Source organism: Etheostoma spectabile, chromosome 7 (assembly GCF_008692095.1).
Source record: "Etheostoma spectabile isolate EspeVRDwgs_2016 chromosome 7, UIUC_Espe_1.0, whole genome shotgun sequence".
Classification (NCBI taxonomy): domain Eukaryota; kingdom Metazoa; phylum Chordata; class Actinopteri; order Perciformes; family Percidae; genus Etheostoma; species Etheostoma spectabile.
In genome coordinates this window covers 23,146,831-23,167,749 of record NC_045739.1, presented here as the reverse complement: position 1 = coordinate 23,167,749, position 20,919 = coordinate 23,146,831, and the positions used below count along the sequence as shown (strand labels likewise).

Here is a 20,919-nt window from a genome sequence, read left to right as displayed (position 1 = left end):
CATTTTCTGTCTAATTGACTTCCTCCAAGCGATGCTCGGTGAGATCCGTACAGCTGAGTTCTCTTCCACAAGGGACCGCTAATGCATCTGCACTCTCCTCATACGTGCACCGAGTAGAGACTCCGCTGCACGCGGTTTTAATATTCATTTCTAATAAACAGTTCAAGTTGATTCTCTTGGAGTCCGTTTCAAATAAACAGGAAATAGTGTTAGAACATGAATGTGAATGTTGGTTAATGCACTTACTAGTCTCCCAGTATGAACGGAGTACGAGGTGATCAAGGGATGTGAGGATGTGTGAGGCTAACTCCCAGGCGACACACACACACACACACACACACACCACACACACACACGCTAGCTAAAACTGTAGCATCTGCAAAGATTTTTCTGCCGTCATCTGCACAAAAAAGGAAGCACACAGTTCACGGAAAACCAGTATCATTTTTAATAATTACACATATTTACAAAGATGTGGTGAAGCAAAATTAAGCATATCCAACCAGCTGTATTCAAGAACCAAAATCATGGGCAGAGTTCATTTTACGTTCAGATAAAGATTCTCTTTCTTTTTGTTTGCTGTCCTGTAAAGTGATTTCACAGACTCTCCGGTTCATCCGTTGGTCCCTCGAGAAAAACAACAACGCCCCTCGTGTGTCACCTGGTGGGCAAACAGATCAACGAAACATGGCGTTAATAAAAACTCAGCTAATGACATGGAGCTCGGGGGGTTGGAAGAAGAAGAGGAAGCTTCCTCCAATGTTGAAGTGTGTGTGCGTGTGTGTGTGTAGTGGCGGACTTATCAGTGACTGGAGCGGTTTCACTATCTCTCCTCTCTATCCCTGCAGCTCATTGAGCCCATTTGACTTAGGATCAGCTAATCAATCCTATTATGTTCTTATCAAATTAGCACGGGTCAGATTTCATCAGCTCCACCTCAGCCAATGGAGAGGTTTCTTCTTTCTCCGACGTCGAGATGAACACCGAGCTCACTTTAGTCCATAGAGATACAACTTCAATTGTTTTATATCTAATGGTTCTTTCGGTCTGTGACTTTAATCTAGGGCTGGGCAATATATCAATATTATATTGATATCAAATAAGGCTGCATTATAATTAGTCATTATATCTAAGTTATTGATGATTAGTCATCCAAAACCCATTGTGTGAATGTTTTGTGAAAGCACCAATAGTCAACCCGACAATATCACCGCGATATCGCTGTATTTGGTCGAAGAAATTGCAAAATTCGACTCTCTATATCGCCCAGCCATACTTTAATCTGTGCTTTGTAGTTGCTATTCAGATGTGTAGCGCATGTGATTAGATCCCAGGCTTTTAACAGAAAACGCCTCGTGAATTTGGTTACAAATATGTGTGCCTGCTGTGTAGGGTTGGGCGGTATACCGCAGGGTCGGTATCAGTTTCAGTACCGTCATAAAAATAAAAAATGCAATGCACTTAAAGTACATAGGAGCCAAGGATTAAATCTAATTTATTTAATGCCTAAAAATGCTCATGTGTGGTTGTCATCACGTGACAGTGTGGAAGAGGGGGGGGTAAAGATGGCAAGCCGCGCACCGGGGGACCTGGTCTGCAGTTTGGCAGCATGTTGGGTTCCACCCTAATGAGAAGGGAGTCTGAGCCTTACATCCCAATTTTTAATGGGTAATACGGTATACCGCGGTAAAATCAGGAGGAGGTTTGACGGTATTGAAATTTGGATACCGCCCAACTCTACTGCTGTGTATAAATGTAAAAATCTATTTGACTGAACTTAAAACGGCCCAAAACCTCAGTGTATACAGAAAAACTAAAACTCCAGGCTTGTGCAAACTCTGCACCGGCAGCTTGGTGGGGGGGGGGGTGAGAATCAGGATTTGACGGGTGACCTGATGTTCGAGAGCTGACCGACATTTGTCGGCTTGGCTTTACACCGGGCAACTGTCGGCTGCAGGTTCCAAACGCATCCATGGCAACCTCTTCCATGGCAACCTCTGGATCGGGACGAGCATTAACCTACGTAGTCATGAATTAATGCAAATACGATACTCAAGATTCGGTACAAATGCCAGTACTTATACTTAATACTTTAACTCTTCTTTTCAGTTTGAAAAAAGTGCTCAATGCATCAGTGTTAAATAATAAACAAAGTCTGTAGAGAAAAAAAAAAAGACGGAATAAAATACAGTCTGAATTTGAATGATTTAGATCTGATGTTTTGATATTTGAGCTTTGATAACCAGCCAAGTAGCTGACACTAACAGCTGGAACACACCCAACGTTTAAGCGCTGCGTAGCACAGCTATTTGTGTTGTGGTGCATGTGTTATGCTGCATTTTGTAATTTGCATAAAGACGGGCATCGGCCATCTTTTTGAACAGAAATGTCCCACGGCCAGGTGGATCTGCACCGTTATCCGCTCTGTCCGGCTACAGAAAAAATTCTGGTATCTCCTCTAATTACTGCGCGATACACAAGCAATGTGTCAAGCAGTCTCACACCGTCACACACACACTACAATTACCACAGTTATCATCTCATCCTGTCTCTTTCTATCGGAGATATAGAGATCAGGCACGTGTCTGCTATGCGACGCTGTGTGTGTGAGGTGTGTTCCAGCTGTAAGGGGGCAGACCGGTCCAGAGACGCTCAGTAGATCTACGTACTTACTGTGTGCACCCTACTTGTACCCTTTATGTACACGTTTTGTTTTGTGTCAGCACTAGGAAAGTGTTTCTTTAAATGTGTCTTAATAATCCTATTAAAAGGATGGGCCAGTCAGCCGCCAGACACAAAAATAAACCATTCATTCACCAGTTAAACACAAGATTAAAACTAAAAAATAAACAGGTTAGCCTATTTAAAACATGTTTTTTTTTTTGCATTGTAAAAGAAAATAGGCGATACAATCTTCTTCACATAACTTGTGTTAAAGGTTTGTTTTTTTCTGAGTTCGTGGCTGTCTGCTGGACGGCGCTCACAGCGGACAGCTACGTGACACGCGGCACTACATCGACGAGGACAGGCGGGTGGAATTTGTTTACAACAAAGACGGCCGCCGCTGGAGAACTGAGATGTGCAGATCCACCATCGCGTCTGTTAGAGAAGATATCGACAGCGCATTTAATTGAAGAGGAACAGAGACCCGCGATCGGCCCGGAGCCTTTCTGATGGAGCTCTGAACACCTGCTTCTATTTCTTTTAGAAATAACAATATTATATCCAGTTTTATATTGGGCTGTCAATCGATTGCATTTTAAATCAGGATTAATCGCATGATTGTCCATTGTGAACACTAACCCAGGTTTTTAATGCTTAAGAAATATTTGAGACGGGCTGTACTCCGGTGGTAACTCTTCAAATCAACAGTACATCCAAATAACTCCAGAACCATCTGGAAGGGTTTTAAAACTCAATTTGCCATTTGACACTCATGTTATTCATCCATTTCCGCTCAAGCCATCCAGTCCCGTTTATGCATCTCGTCTCTGATGGGGATGAATTACAACATACATATATTTATAAGTCGCTAAGAGGGTCCGAAAAGTTGCTATAAATAGCGGGAAAGTTGCCAAGAAGGCACATTGTCCACAACATTACTGCTGCAGCTTCCTGGTTGAGCGAAATCACAGAACGTACTGTACGTGTGTTAATTGGAAGAAAAACAAATTAGTGGCGTTAAAAGGAATCTGCGTTAATTCTTAATCAATGTGTTTACCAATACATTTGAATATCACTCTTTTGATTTCTGACTGCAGAGAGAGTTTAGTCATGTCCTTGGACGTACACAAGCAAAGAAACAATGGAGGGATGTAAGTTGCACTGAGCTGTAGTTGCACGGTGTAAAGCCAGCCGTAGTGCGGAGATGGAAACACACGATGGGCCCAGAAATGGAAATGGAGACTCATTTCCACAAGAAAGTACAAGCAACCGGTCACATGACACTCGGGCCCGGCTGCAGATGGTCATGCAGCGGTAGCTGGTAGCTCGGCCAGCAAGCCTGAACACACGGCGGAGGCTGAAGCCAATGCACAGCGTTGTGGTTCAGCTGAAGACCTGATATCATGTTTCTCTACAGCTGCCAGACTGGAATTGGCAGCGAGTATACCGTGGCCTGTGTATATCGTTTATACACATATACAGGACTAGGATTGGGTTTCAAATCCGACCATCGATTCCAAATTTTACACGCGCGAGTTTTGGTTTCCTTGGCGGCCACACTTACTGACACCGTAAAGTGTGGTTTTAGTTTACGTTGAAAAAGTTGAGTAAAACTGTAAACCACCATGGAATCAAAATAAAAAATGTTCCTCTCATCTGTGGAATAAGCATGTGACCCGTTTCAACTCCACCCCTCAAAGAATCGAAATTGATAAGAAGCGGAATCGAAAGGAAGAAGAATTGTTCAAATCTAACCCATGCCCAACCCTACTCAGACCTGTATGGGTGCTGCCTGCTGCACGACACCCATAGGTGACATTTCTAAATGATCATTGGGGTCATTTAGTCTCTACTTGCCCCCAGTTGTCGTTGTATCGGATGTTAGCCTGAAAGCTTCTCCTGTGACTCACAGACCAGTCACACATGATCACTTGTACACTGATAATTTGAATTGACTCATTAAAAAATAACAAGATTCAGTCGAGTGTCGGGACTGAGGCAGGCTACCGTGCTCCAAAAATAGTGGTTCCACAAAAACTTGTTGGTCTGGACCAACGCTGTGAAGAGTCTAGCCGTGGATTCGGTCGGTCTTCATGAATGAAGCCAGGGATGGGTGAAGAAATGTTTCAATGAAAGATAAGTGCAATCAGAGACATGGTAATTAAAACGATCTTTGAGGCACTTCTTAAATAAAAAGTTGTCTCCCAGTAAGCGTCCGTTTCCCCCCTCCCCTCCCCCCCCCACCCCTGTTGTTTGTGACAATCCTAAAGATAATAAAAAGAACCGTTTGTGGTTACGATGAAAATGTGCCACTTGCATCAATAAAAAGGCATCCTCAATTCTGGATTCACTACCTACACTATAATACACAATAATAACTTATGTTTTCTTTCTCATTGTACATTCTTGTTTTGTGTGAGGCTCCCCCCCCCCCCCCTACAATATAGGAAAAAAAAAACAAAATTTACAAAAACAAAGTGCATCTAAAATTTCAAGTTCTTCAGCAGAACTGTCATATTTATCCAGGGATGTGAGACGGGTTGAAATGCGTTTGTGACGGCAGGCACAGAATGAAAACCGCTCTCTCCGTTCAAATCGCAAAGACGGCCGTGCTTTGACACGAGGATGGACATTCAGAGAGGAGAAACAGGAATGAAGCCGAAGGAGGGGGGGGGGGAAGAAAAAAGGGGAAGGCAACATAACGTCAGGGAATGTTGGTGAAGTCCAGTGTCTTTTGCTTTCCTTGTAGAAGCCAAGAAAAGAAGAGTTTGGTATTCCAACAAAACTGTCTGAATGGCCCAGGCAGGGAAACGTCCCCGTTCTCCAGTTTGCTTTGCCGTGTTGAAAAAGGTCCAGAGGGTGAGTTGGTCCTCCCCCTTTTACTCTCCCCCCTCCTCGCCTTTCAGAGTTGGCCTGCGAGTGTTTTTTTGGCTGAGACGGCAGCTTGGACAGACAGTAGGTGGGCGAAAGGAGGAAGCTGGTCTCCCCCTCATACAGACTCCTCAGTGGTTAGCAGCAGGGGGTTGATGTATTCAAATCCCTCGAACTCTGACTGGTCTATTCTCTTGATGACGTCCCTAAGGAGAGGGGGACAGAAATTAGGATGAGAGGATTTGTTTCATCACCAAATTGGAGCACAACAGCATCCACAGCGAACCTAGATCAGCTTCTGAACAAACGGCTTTTAACACTGACAGAAGAGTCTCCGTACTCCTGGTGACCATGGAGTAGCCACGAATGGATCGATATATCAATTCAATCCTCAACGATCCAATATTATCAATATAAAGTGAAAATATCAATACACATCGTCATCTTTAAGATGCACCTTTATTTGGAAATTTCCATTTTATATTTTTTATTTATTAAAAAGAGCAGTTTTTCATATAAACATCTGAAAGAGCTTAGTAATGAAATTGCCAAATCATATTTTAATTGCCTTTTTATATATATATATACTGTATGTATATAAATGTAACTGATTGTGTTAAAGGGATGGTTTGGAGTAATTTTACCCAGTATCCTTTGCACCATGGCCTCGAGCCAAACACTCCCCCCAGAAACAGTTTTTCCCTTGGTTGAACGTTGGGTAAATTAGCGTTAGAAGCTGAATGGTTTAGTTCAGGCGCTACTGGAACCAAATGTGTATCTTGTGAATTACCCCATCTAATAATACCCGGAATGGTACTAAACTTCTACAGTAGTACAAATAGGTAATGCACTCATAAAACGAGGCATTGGAAAGTTTGTAAGCACACAAGCAGTTTATTTAAATAGCACTTGCCTGATGGCATGTACTCTCTGCTGCTAGCGCTGCTAGCGCTTAGATTCTCCTCCATTAGTTGTAGCACATCGTCCGTGAATTCAGGCTCGAGTAGGTACGGGCACCCTTCAAAATTGAGCCAATCGTATGTGTATTCATGTATTGCTCCAAATGATTTGTATATCCGGAAGACGTTTGTTAAGTAATCCCATGTGGGATGGGCCAAATGTTTGGAATGGCACAGAAATACAATTAAACTAAATAAAAAAAATTAGTAGAGAACCTACGTATGCCTTTATTTAGAAATGTGACCAATAATGGGATGTTCAGATTGGCTCCCACATTTTTAAAGCCTCGAGTTTGGCAAAACGGGCGACGCCATCAACCCGAATTGACAAGTTGGGGAGGATGACGCGGATGAACAAGATATTTTTAGGCAACCAGAATGTTCCAATTAACTTTGATTTAGTGAAAACAAACAGAGAGAAGGTCAAAGTTTAAGATTAAAACACGCCCAACATCCAAAAACTAGTTCAGGTCTACTTTAATGTCCACATTGTTAGCATGGTTAGCATCGCTAAGCCTCTGTCCTGACAGGTTCTAAAGCATCCTATGCTTTAATGACTATTGTATAATAAATGGGACCATCAGTTACAAATTTAACATCATGCTGTATTGAAGAGGACTTGAAACTAGCAATTGAGACCATGGTGAAAATGTTTACTGAGATAAGACGTAGGGTCATTTTCTCATTGACTTCTATAGAAAGACTTCTTTTGCAACCAGTGGAGTCGCCCCCTGCTGGAAATTAGATAGACTGCAGGTTCAAGGCACTTCAGAGCTGGCTTCACTTTTTAGGGCTGGAAGTGTGTGTAAGAAATTAGTAAATTACATGATTTTACACAGGAAGTGTTCAGATTACATAGGCCAAGACTATCAATTCACTCAACTAACCATCATCAAATCTTTTCAAAGAGTAGGTCCAAGTGACTGGGACACATTGCTTTTGAAACATACATTTAATAAGAAAAACTTGCTGTTTTCTTTGGACTCCACTGTTCTGCAAAATGTCTACAACCTGGATGGGTAATGCTTCTTTGTTAGTTCTTCAGGACAAATCCTTAAAACACTGTAAAATGGCATCCCCCACGTACATGATGTCAAGTGGGACAGAAAGAACATGGTGTGGACTAATCGGTGGAGGAACTCAAACTGCTTCTCTGTTTCCCGTGTATGCTGCTTCCATTAGCAAAGGCATAATCACAGGTAAATGGAGCGGAACCCCATAACTAACTCAAATGGCTGCGTAAAAAATACATGTACTCCCTTAGCAACACTGCTGGCTGCTTCTCCTGCTGGCTGTTTACTCATCTGTGTGTGTATGTGTGTGTGTGTGTGTGATTGCGAGGAACTGAAGCCCAAAAGAGGGGCCTCTAGCTGGGAAAGGCTGAGAGACTTTCTCCCTATAGACACTGGGCAGGAGGCTTTGAAGTTTAAACAAAAGGTGTGTTTACTGGCCTTCCCCCTGGTGTACCAGGTGGGTGGGGGTCTCACTTTAGGGGCCACTTGCCTGTGTCGAACAGGTTGCGGATCCCACCCACATAGAGCGCAAGGACAAGTGAATGAAATGCTACGGTGTCTCTCTTCCAGTTTGCAGACCAGAATACTGATGAAGCCAATAGTTTTTCCACCATCTGATCTCATGTGAAGTACTCTCGCTGTAGGAGTAGGTCAACCACCAATACAAAAATTAGATTCAGAAATGGTGTTTTTTTCTGCTTTGGAGTTTCTCTGAGAGAACAGCGAGGCAGAAAGGGAAAAAAAACACACAAAGACGGACACACAAAAGAGAGAGGAGAGGGTTTGGGAGTTGACCAAAACAAACAGTGTGTTCAACCGACGTAAATGTTGCCTTTTTTTTTCTCTCCAGGCTTGAATGACTTGAAAGCATTACCAGATGCAGGATGAAGAGGAGGGAACGAGGAAGGGACAGAGGAGAAGAGGGAGTGAAGTGGGAGAGACAGAACAAGAGTGAGGCAAAGAAAGCAGCACGATATCTAGACAGCATTTGAACTGCTTTTTAGAAACAATACCAATTTTACCAACATTAAACTAAGAAATTAACTCTACGAGACTTGCTATTAGCAATCTAAGAAATAATTGTAACCATCTAAAACATTAGTGGTACAGGGTACCTGTCAATACAGTTCTTCTAATGACTACTGTGTGATGCTGAAAGCTCTTCCAGTGGAAAATCACTCTCACTACATTGGTCATACAGCGGCTGAGGGAGAGTTGTAATTAGTTCTCATGTTGTATTCATATTGAATGTGATGCGAATTCTAAGTTAATGTAAAGACGCGAATGTTAACAAAAAGGTGCAAATTTCTGTGGGAGGTGTGAAGTGAAAATGATTACACCAATTATTTAATGTACACAGGCAAGATCAAATACTACAGGGGCGTCAATGAAAGTAACATAAATAACTACTTTCAGGTAAGTAGCTACGGCTAACATTTGTACAAATGATGCATTTTTTTTATGGCGAATAAAAAGGGACTGCACAAATACTTGGGAGATGGACAGTCTGGTTAGCCATCTCCCGGTGTTTGCTGTCGTCCCGGGGGCGAGTGTAGCAGAGGGACTGCAGGCCCTGTGCTGCCGCTGCTGATTTAAGCAAACGCTGTTTTGGTGTGGGTGTCATAGCAACTGTTTGCATATCCGGTTTCCGTTTGAATGACAAATTACAAATTACCGCCACCGCCCAAAACACAAGTGCTAGTTGGCCGTAGTCTGAAGTTTTTGTCGTGTGTTCAAGTGCAACTTTTTGGCCAAGACACGGATAACGTGAGCAGACGCCGAAGTTGACCTCTGTTGAACTCTGTTGAACTCTGTTGACCTCTGTTGACCTCTGTTGACCTCTGTTGCCACTAGTTTTCTGCTGTCTGCCTAGTGTGTCGGCATCTTAAGGGCAGTGCATATTACGCATCACGATCCAACCAGAGTGCATCAACAACAAGGGTCAACAGAGAAACCTCTGCTAAATATGCTTGCTGTAACCATTGGAAATTAAAGAAAGAATAAAAAAATAATGAATGAATGACTTAGTTTTCCAAAATACAGCACCTTCAGTGCTACAGTAGGATAAGCAACAGGTTCATTAGACAGGCTACAGCAGTATTGTGGTCGTAGCCACCACATTCAAGTCCCTAAAAGCAACAACCAATGCACAGAAAAAGAAAGTATGCGGCACTGGCTAAGGCTGCCATTTTCTAAGACAGGGAGCTGGCATAGAAAAAAATACTAAAGCCTCTCTCCCCCCTCCCATTACAATGCTGGCAAGGCCCCCCAGAAAATCTGGCTTTTAATGTCGCAATGTAAATCTCTAACATGGAGGGTTTACCCTTCTCTCTCCCTACACAGCTTTCGCTTCTTTCTTCTTGTGCCAAGCCAATCACAAGTGGGAGAGAGGAGAGACTGGAGAGCTTTTTGCACCCCCAAGAGCAAGAGTGGGCGACATCAGCCCCTCTCCTTGGTAACAGAGGGAAGAGAAAGGGGTGGGGAGATAAAGTGCGAGACGCAGGGAGGGAGGCATGCGTCTCCGTTTGATGTGCCATGGTGTTTGATGCCAGGTTGATATCCACTACTGAACTGGCAGTGTGCTCTCCCCCCCGTTCTTATTATGGGTTATGGAGCGTAGTGGTAGACTAAGGCCTCCTGTGACACAAACTAACAGGTATGTTAGTTTTATGTTCTCTTTTATACTTCAGACTATCTGACAGCACAACAAGCACTTGAAACGTACATTTTTACACGTTTTTACTTTACTGTATTTATGTATAGCATTGTACTGTATAGTGTATTTATTGCATTGTGTGTATGCTCTAGTTTTTATGTGTATTAAGGCGGATATGAGCACTGTAATTTCCATTTTTTATGGATGAAATAAACTCGACTTGACATGCTCAAAAGTCCCAAGTTGTGCAAGCCACAATGGTGTTGGTGTCAGTGCCCCCCCACCCTGTCAGACACACGCTAATCATAGTGGACGAGACACTTGAATCGGGCTTGACGCTGTGCTGCCCCTTAAGCGGAAGCTACTTTCTCCCCCTTACGTGCAACCTATGTGTAGTGATACAGTCTCTGTCTCTCTCTCTCTCTCTCTCCTCTCTCTTTCCCTGTCAGTATAGTAGCTCGCTCTACCTGGCCCAGTAATATATCAGCATGCAGTAAGGTCCTGCTCTGTGCCTCGGCTAGGACACAGCGGTCTCGAGCGAGAGAGAAAAGGAGTTAACGTGGAGCGCTATCACAGTTTTCTTTATCCCCTCATTGGACTAACCTTGTGGGTACTAGCCACTGTTGCATGGGCATCAATAAGTACGTTTGATGACGATATTACGTAGGATTTATGAATATACGTAAACAGTAGGCTAATTTACGAAGGTGTGAGCTAATATTGCGCATCTGTTCATGTGTGCTGCAAGAGTTATGTTTCGGTTTCTTGAATGCGTTACTCAGTGCAAAAATAACCGAAAATGTATTTTATTATCAGGAATGATGATGTTATTAGGTTATTACTGTGGCTGTGTCAACGGCAAACGTTGTTACACAGATCACGGAGATGTGGTTGAGTCCAGACTTTACAGCACCGTAGTTTTCCTGCCCCTACCAGCAGCAGTGTGTAACACTGTCTATTTACAGAGGGCATTTAAATGTATGTCTGATCAACTGCCAATTTAGGGGACATCGCCCAACCCTAGTAAGCTAAACGTTCCCTTGTTTTCTCTTTGCCACAATATGGCAATCGTTCGAAAAAGTGCCTTCTCTTTTTCTTTACTTCGTCCTCAACAGTTAACACCGGGGATATGTTGCCATATTTTTTAAAACGATGTCACAGACTAGCACTAAAAACCACTCCACACGCCTTTGCGGCTGGTATCCGAGGCAAAGTCATCAGCCCCTTGATGATGACTTAAATGAAGAATTGTTGCGCACCAGCGTGATCTACTGTTCTCGTATGGAAAGAGCAAAGATGTTGAACCTTGCAGCAGCACTGCCTCGTGTCCTGTGTGCTGCCTGGAGCTTCATTATACTTTTAAGTGCCTAACAGCATCTGAACCCCCCCCCCCCCCTTTGATGTCATAAAATGTTGGCGTCCAACATTTCTTGTACCTTTACAAAACACTTAATCCGACATTCACACCCGATGTATGCAGTATCACGACCAGGTGTGCTAAGCTGTGAAAGTAAGACAAAGTATGGACTTTTAAAAAAAAAATGGTCTCTGTTTTAACTCTTGAAATTTACTCAGACAATCAAGAGCAAGACGTTTCTGCCTTAACTCTAGCTCAATAATTCATTGTCTCAAGACTACAAAGAGTCAAAAGACACACAGCTGTTCATGGAAAGAGATCATGGAAGTAGTGTTTTTGAAGCCCAAGATTACATCCTGAAATGTCTTGTATTGTTCATAATTCAAAGATATTCAGTTTACTGTCACAGAGGAGTGAAGAAACTAGAACATATTCACATTTAAGAAGCTGGAATCAGAGAATTTAGACTTTTCGTCATTGATGAAAATGATAAGGATCACATTTTGGGCGAAGTGCATGGTGCATTTAACTTTTTAGTCAGCTTCTGCTTTTGATTAGTGCGTTTATTGAGAAATGGTTTGCTAAAATCAGTCCAATAAAAGCTTTGCAGGAAAAATATACATTTTTGTAGCCTGAAAAATCATGTTTTTACCATGATTTCAAATGAAAATGTCTCACATAAGCCTGGTAATATCTATGGGCAGGACCTGCAAAAGCCTTATGGAATCCATTTTGTGATGGCACAGAGGAAAACTGGTCGTTTTTTGTCTGCAGCAGCGAAGCCCGCACCGTGTGTGTTGTTTTGCCAGATCTCTTTAGCCTTTTCTCTCTAAAGTTAAATCTTAATCCAGCGCTCCTGTCGGATCCTGGAGGCTACATGATGGCATTAATCAAAACAATGTCCCTGATGGATAAAGACGTCAATGTTGGGAAGTCAGAGGGGGGGGGGGGATGTTTTTCTTTATTGGATGCAGAAGTCTTCTGGAAAGATGGCACAACACGCACCCACTTGAAAAAATACACGTTTTGCAAACCTCTCTTTGACCATGATAGGTTCTACTAATCCCTTTTATCTGCACATCTGTACAGGTGGACATAGTCACACCTCATCGGCCACTGACCGACAAATAGGCTGCAATATGATGCTCTATTTAAGTCATTCATTGTGACACAATTGAAAAGCAAAAGACACAATTTAATTTGCAAGGTAGAATATAGAAGCAATATAGAACACAAGCAAGCAAAGATATATTACAAACACAAGTCCAACTGAAATTCAAATGCAATTTTTTGCTAAGAAATCAATATATGCTTGTTATTATGTCCCTGCAGTGGTAGCACCTTTTATATAGTTTTTCTTTGGTCGATATTGTAATATGACAGGCACCGTAGCCATGGCACAAGACCACTTTGATGTCAACAGCCCAGGCAGTTTTAATCCCGCTACTATTGTTTTGATTCAGCTGGGGGCCGACTTTGCTGCCAAGGGCTTTGCCTTGTTTATGACCTCAGTACTTTACTTCGTGACTCACTGAATCACAGGGCAACGTGTTGAGGTTACCATGTTAGGACTACCCCCTGCTGTGAGTTTTGACTGTCTGTCACCACATCTGGCCGGACCCATGACTCAGAGACAGCTAGCCCCCTTCCTTCTATACACCGGGACTAACACAGCACTAATTGTTGAATTGTCGAATGTGCAAAAGGAACAGACATCAGCCCAACATAGAAGTGAACAGTATCCTAGCAACGCCGGTTTTCAATTCACATTCAATCAATGTCATGGGAAACGCTCAGTCAGAGGCTCAGAGCTTAGACACAGTTTGCACACACACAAAAAAAAAAGATAATACGAAAAAATATTCCCAAAAAAGCCAAAAAAACCTGAATTATGCACATTAACTGTAGTCTGTTTATGGCTTCACTCTCTTACACAAAAAGCGAGCCTAATTCAAACTTGTTTTTAAAGGGCTGTAAAGGTGTATGTGGGATGTTTTTCATATTTTCCAGGTGGTTAGTTTTTTGCATTTCACTACTCTATCAACATTGCAGACTTAAAACCCGCTCGGTTAGGTAATCATTCATTGCTGTCAAAGTTATATAGTGAATTGGAAAAACTGACATGATGGCAGTCATGACCTGAGGCCAATTTCAAGTCCCTGCGAACAGATCTTTCTACAGAAGTGCAGTTTCACTACACATGTGAAAGAGTGCTCACAATGAGTCACATGAGGTTGACTTTAATGGAGTAACTTAAGTTGCCTTGAACTTTAACAGTTTCTGTGAGTTGAAGAGGCACTACTTACTCATCGTCTGGTGTTAGCTGCACTGGTTCATTAGTAAACTGCGTGTCAAAGTTTTCGAGGCCGTAGTCATCGGTGATTTGAGGTTTGAAGGGCGGCGTCATCTCTTTCTTGTCCAGCTGAGGAAAAACAAAACATTCCCAATTATTTATACCAGTTATTTCCTTTGAGGAGACCTCATTTGAAAGGTCATTGAAAATGACAGAATTTCAAACTACAGTCGACTTACTTAACCCTTGTGTTGTCTTCCCGGCGAAATTGAAAATCAACACTTTTGTTGATGCTTTTTATCAATGTTTTTAATGATGTTTGATTTTGATGTTTTTGTCTCTTTTTAAACACTTTTGTGACTTTTTCACCACTACATAACACTGACTTATTAACTTTAGTTTTACAGTTATTTTTAGAATCTTTGGTCAACAAACCTAATCTTTGAGTTATAAAAGCAGAAATTAGGAATTATTTAGACTAAAATGGATGTTGATGGATAATCACAGACTGGAAAATGTCAACTTTTACTCAATACTATTTCAAAAACACTTCAGTTTGTTTTCAAATGCTATAAAATTGAATAAGACGACCCAAAATTAATGAAAGTAGAGATTTGTACTTGTCAAAGAGCGTTGTGTGGAATCAATCATGTTATTTTGGGTGATTACAATTGGGTAGTTAAAAAAGAACATTGATATAGAAAAGGAAACAGTATTATATGATTGTATGCATAATTGCACATTTTTAACTCAAATTCTGCTGCTCTTATTTTCCTCATTGTATATGTTTTCTTATTTTTACTTTTTATATTGTTTACTTGAATGTTATGTTTGTCTGTGGACCTAATTGGTTAAAAATGTCTTGTCTCCACCGTGGGATAGAGGGAAACGTAATTTCGATCTCTTTGTATGTTTTGACATGTGAAGAAATTGACAATAAAGCAGACTTTGACTTTGACTTTGAAAATGGGTCAATCTGACCCGAGGACAAGATGAGGGTTAATGTAGTGGCCTGTGCTACAAAACTTCCCACCTCTGTAGCACCAGTGCTGTGTGCAAAAAAAAAAGTCTTTATTTGAACATAATGCTAGTCGTTCTGTTATCTTTAAGAAAAAAAGCTAGAAGACTACTTGGCCGGGAGGAGACAAACCTTCAGTTAGAGACAAAATTTAGCCAGTGCAAACACCAAGGCTTTTGTCCAATACCAGTACTGGGTCAGGACGTTTGCTGATCCGGAGCAGAGCCACGGCGGTCTGAGAGCAGAGCCACGGCGCTTGGTCTGGTGGAGTACGAGTTACTATGGTCGCTAACTGAAGCTCCGTCTACAGGCTGTCGCTGCAAAATCTATATAAAAGCAACAAAACCGCCTGGTGCTGAAAAACATCCTAGAGGAAACACTGATGTGTACAATATATTGTGATAATGTTGTTTTAGCAGGCTACTGTCAGCTAAAGTTAGCTTGCTTGCTCACATGACGAATAGCTAGCTAACGTAGCGGTATACTGTGTTGAGTTTGTAACGCCAAAATCACCCAGACTCCCAGGGCTGATCTGGCGAATTACTTTACCAGCTAACGTTACAAAGCAACCAACGCCAGATCCATAGCTGGCTAGCTGGCTCCCTAGCTTGATTGCTCGCCAACATTTTCAATAGCAAAATCCAATCTGAGTAAATATCTTAGTTGGCTAGTTTACCAAATAACTTGACCAGATAATGTGCTCCATGATACTCACTTAGGTATTATAAAGGGGTTGATTTTAGGCAACAATAAAGGGTGTAACTGTAAAAGTAAAAAAAGTATAACTTAAGATCACTTTCTACTAGACAAGAGCGATGCGAGGCAGGGCGGCCAACTGTGACCTAAGCTTATGTTAAACAGCTAGCTGTAACTTAGCTATCTGGAGCTGCTACTGGCTGCTTTGCAACATTTGCTGATGAAGCAATTTGCAAACGGCGAGCTAGTTAGTATTAGTTATCTATCTATCTATCTATCTATCTATCTATCTATCTATCTATCTATCTATCAATAGTCCAATTAAAATATAGGAACATTACAGATGGTAGCTTTATTCTAAACATAATTGTAATTTTCCAGGATTCTATTAACCAGTCAATCACGTTCAGTCTTATGTCCGTCCTATCACTGTTAAGGCTGAGCCCAACACTGTTAAAGCCCCCCCCCCCCCCCCCCCCCCACCAATGGAGTGTGATCATGCGCTCAAGCAACAGGATGCTGACAGTTGTTCACTTTATGGCCACCGGTTTCATTAATAACAAGGAGTTTGTGAAAAGTTTGATGTAAAATCGGCTAGGCTTTAGGATCTGTATTAATTGATGTTTGACTAATTTTGGAACTGACTTGTCATTGCCTTCGTTTTCCACGTGTCTCTCAAAAAACATAAGGAAAGGAAAGAAACCTGCATTTATGAGATGAATGAACAGCTACTGAGCTCATAACAAAAATAGTGTGATTTACTGTACATCAAGCATTTAAAAAAATATGGTTTTCCATATGGTCAGATCTGCAACAGTAAAAGATGGGCGTCTTGTTGCTACATTTCTCAGTGGAAACGAAGACGAAAAACAACAGAAAAGAAACAACAGAATGCAGGAGGTTGAAGCAGCAGGGTAATTGTGCCTGAGTGATTCAGCCAGTAGAGTTTTTGTCTGGTTTGTTTCCATGGTTTCACGTTGGTTCCTCATCCTGTTGAAATGTGCACTGAGCACATTTTCTGAGAACACAATAAAGTCGGTTTGGATGTTTACTCAATCTAAGAATATACACATATAAAAAAAAAAAATGGCTACAAGTAGGCTTATAGAAGCTTAAAATAGAGATGTTTTTGAAGGTGGATCCAGGTGATGTCCTACAGCTGATATTCAGCTTTCAGTTACATGATTTTAATGTCAAAAAGTAAATTCAATTATGTATATTGTCTTTGAGTGTTTCCTTCCAAATTTGGAAAAAAGACAATTTGAATCAATTTGTAATTATAATAATACAATAAAAGTACCAAAATGAAGATCAGTGCATTCTGAAATTCCATCGAAATTATCCATTAAAGTGAAATCCTATAAAGGTTGCCACTCGTAGTGTGTGTGTGTGTGTGTGTGTGTGTGTGTGTGTGTTTGTGTGTGTGTGTGTGACATGACAGAGCAGAGAGTAAAACAGGAATTTCTCTTAAATACGTTTACCTCATTATTTAAAATTTTGGCCATGTTTAACATAAAAATCCGACATAACATTGAAGATTTGACAGAAAACAAGTAAAAGCATAATAGGTCGCCTTTAAAAGAGTACTAAACTGATTTATCATTTCACTCCTTTATAATTAATATAATTAACATTTTGGATTTACATTGGACAGTTTAGTTTGTTTTGTAAAATCAATGCAGCAGAAGTTGTTGTATTTTGGGAAACAAAACCAGTCCCAGGTACAAGATGCTATCCACAACTTTTGCTAATGGAGTAAACTCAACAAAGAAGAGTGAGTCTTTGTTGAGTCATGCAGTGGAAATGCAGCATTAGTCTTATTGGACTTGTTGTATAATGTGTTTTCACCAGTGACAAGGTAAAGGAAAAATGCTGCTGCTGTAATAACAAAATGTACCCGTTGTGGGATGAATAAAGTATAATCTAATCTAATCTAATCTAATATACACTGCAGAGGTTGTACTTTTTATTTAAATGTGACTATGTCTACATGTATTGTCCCTGTCATATAAATTTATTAAGATAAAAAAAGTTGTGTTAACTTGAACTTGAACCTTAACCGCGGAGATGGCAGATCAGAAAATCCTTTTGGAAGGCACTGACAAATAACCTGTTTTGTTGTTTGGGTATGAATACGGTCGAGGAATTTATCAAACACTCACAACTCGCTCTCCAGTTCCACTTCTTTTTTTGTCAGATGTTTCCTGAGTGTGTGTGTGTTTAGTTCCTTTAACACTCCGGGTTCTCCTGCTGTTTTGTTGCAGCGGTTTCTCAGCTTCATTAGTGCTACTGCTTCAAAGTGTGGGAACAGCTTCAAATGCACAAACAACTCCCTTTCTCTCTTTACACCTCTTTCTACTGCTCCTTCTCCACGAAATTGGCCCACCTTCCCCCAATCTCTCACTCTCTTTGCTAATTTTTAATTTTTTGTGTTTTTTTTTTTCTTGCAGCGCCTACCTACACTTCTTTGTCAATTTCACCCCCTCACATCCTGTCTCCATCTTTCTCCTCTCCGTTTGTCTGTGTCTTACTCATTGTCAATTCTTTCATCTTCTTTCACATTCCTCTCCTCCTACTTTCCCTAGTCTCTCTGATGTGTTGTTGGGCAGGCTGAAGCTCTGTGTGGTGGTAATGAACCACACTGAAGGCCAGGAACGAGCCCGCCACCTTCACACACACACACACACACGCACGCGCACACACACGCACGCGCACACACGCACACGCACGCACACGCCACACACACACACACACACACACGCACACACACGCGCACACACACACACACACACACACACACACAGACAGGTGCTGTGATCTGAGAACCAATGGATTGCCTGTATGCATGTGTGTGTGTGTGTGTGTGTGTGTGTGGTGTACATACCCGCTGGCATCGATGCTTTCAGATCAGGATTGGACGATGTGACAATCCTCCTGATCTGAGGCAACCGTTAATGTGACTGCAGACTTACCACAGTCAACAGATGCCATGCATCACACACTTACACACACACTTACTCACACTGTTTTACTTAATCACACACTCTGAGTGGAGCTCTAGCTCTCTTCGACCCCCGCCACAGCGATGTAGAAACACATCTCCATAAGAACAAGGAGATTACCATCGGAGAGTGCCTTCACTTCACTGTTGGTTTGAGTTGGGGAAATTAAATATTTTTCAGAATATCTTCTTCTTGAACAAATCGGATGTCAGACAGTGAACACCCCACAAGTAAACGGTCTATTTACGCAGCTCGCTTCAATAGAGAAAAGGACTTTTCTGAAAGAAAACACGGTGCTGTGTTTTTCTTATGTTTAGATAGTGTTACCTCGAGTGCTGAACATGGCCATACTATGAAGAAACACGAGCATTCAGACAGGTTGTAAACACGCCAACAGATCAGCCAGGTTACCAGAGCTCAACCAAAGATCAACCTGGACTATTTTCCTATAAGTTTTGTGTGTAAGTGACCGATGTGAACAATCTTTTGAAATTGTTCTAGTATCTGCGAGAACGCAGTGATCAGCTGCCGCAAACTGCGCTGCAGTGTACTATAATCTTACAGGGCAAATGTGCATAAGCAATTTTGTCCAATAAAAGTGCTGTTTCTGCCAGCGACAGGGTCAGATTAATATTCTAAGTGTCTGACAACATTTTAAAAAGGATTTCTAAAGAGTCCAACCTTTCTGTTTAAGAGTAAGATCCTTTTTTATAAGAGAAAAATTTGCGGAATTGCGATCGACAAACCCACTAGACTCCATTTAAAAAACCTTTAGAGTGAATAGAGCCAACATATTTTCACATGTGAATTGGTAAACCATGTGTTTTTTTCAACCAAACCAGAATGGTGATGGTTGGAAAAGTGGAAAGAACCACAACGGCTTTTCATAGTTTTACTTTGTCTGTCGACTTTGAACAAAGTGTATTTTACGATGATAAAATTACTGTTACTGTACTATTTACATGGCGTCTGGTGGGTTGAGTGATCGCAATTTTGCAATTTTTTATGTTTAAAAAAAGAACCTTACTCTTTAATAGAAAGGTCAACCGCCTTAGAAATCCTTTCCATAATGTTGTCAGACACTTATAATAATAAATTACATTAATTAATATTAATCTGAGCATTTCATCGGCAAAATGAGCACTTTTGTGGATATAAATTGAAGCTCCATAACTGGCGACTGCAGCGATCTTGCTTAATACTGGACCAATGTCAAAGATCCTTGTTCCCATTGGTCACTTTGACACAAAAACATCTGAAAACCGGATCCAGGTTGAAAAACGTTACCCTTTCAGAACAAAACACTGAAAATGAACCTACATATGTAGGACGAAGATAACTTGCTTGATTAGGATAACTCAGCTGCTGCCTCAGAAAAGCTTCGGCTGCACGGAAAAAGGTCTGTAAATTATGAATTATCCTCCATCTCTTAACCTTGGTATAATTGTGTTAATATGGAACAAAACAGCAAGTTAAAGTCCATTTTTTATGGGTTCAAAAGTAAGACAAAAACATATCCACAGCATGCGGTGCAGGGGCCTAAATGTGATCTCCGTGTCAATAAAAAAGAACTCGCAACAGCTTCCAAATTATACATTTCTTCACAACGCTCATCAGCTTTGAGAGTGCTCTGGCAGTAGAGATGTGGGGATTTGGCGAGGGCATAAAAGAGGACGGCAGGTAAATGATATTCAAATGTGTCATCTCTTCAGAGACAGAGAGAACTCCGCGCTCCCTCAGGAACCGTCTGATGAATATTAATATGTGTAACAACGGTAGCGGCGTGCCAGGCCTGTCAGGTCTGGAGACAGGTTTCTAGTTTGAGGGCAGAGAGCGTCGCTTCTCCTCCTCTCACAGCTTTGTCAACTTGTTTTCCCTCTGTGCTACACGGGAGCGTTGTCGCTGGGCTCAGGGTTCCTCGCCTCTTTGAAATCTTTCCCCAGTTTGCCTTTGGTGTGTACATCACAGGCACCGCGGCGGCACTCATTAACTCACTCTTGACAATTGTTTTCGTCCTCTTTTCATGCCCCTCTACTACCTGCCACCCCACCTAATTGTCCCATGAGGGACACAGCAACAATCGAGAAATGGCCTTAATTCATTTTTAATTAGCATTTGCTCTAATGTCTAATAGAGTAGCATATTAACGATGCTTTTGTAGTCGCTGTAAACTGGAAACCAGTGCTCTTGCAACGTATAGAATTCAGAACATAGGGGCTCAAAATATACCTAGCATCCCAGCTCTAAATTATATTTTTAATATTGATATTTGTCCATACAATGATAATGACTAATGAGCTACATGAAGTCAACATAATCGGTGTTTTTATATATTTTATATTGATTCATGCAAATAATATATTATTATTATTATTTATTTTTATTTTATT

The 20,919-nt window shown here is 41.3% G+C and overlaps 1 protein-coding gene across 3 annotated transcripts in view; it reads right to left on the bottom strand.

Moving 5' to 3' along the window:
* Positions 1-424: 424 nt before the first annotated feature.
* The window catches only part of LOC116693186 (protein kinase C zeta type), a 94,026-nt gene continuing 73,531 nt past the window's right edge, over positions 425-20,919 (bottom strand). For all 3 annotated transcript variants that reach the window (XM_032521980.1, XM_032521979.1, XM_032521977.1), the window contains exons 14-15: positions 13,827-13,942; positions 425-5,741 (exon numbers count right to left, since the gene is read on the bottom strand). In XM_032521980.1, the coding sequence (XP_032377871.1) occupies positions 5,654-5,741; positions 13,827-13,942 (204 nt within the window). In that variant the 3' untranslated portion in view covers positions 425-5,653. The remainder of the gene's footprint in view (positions 5,742-13,826; positions 13,943-20,919) is intronic.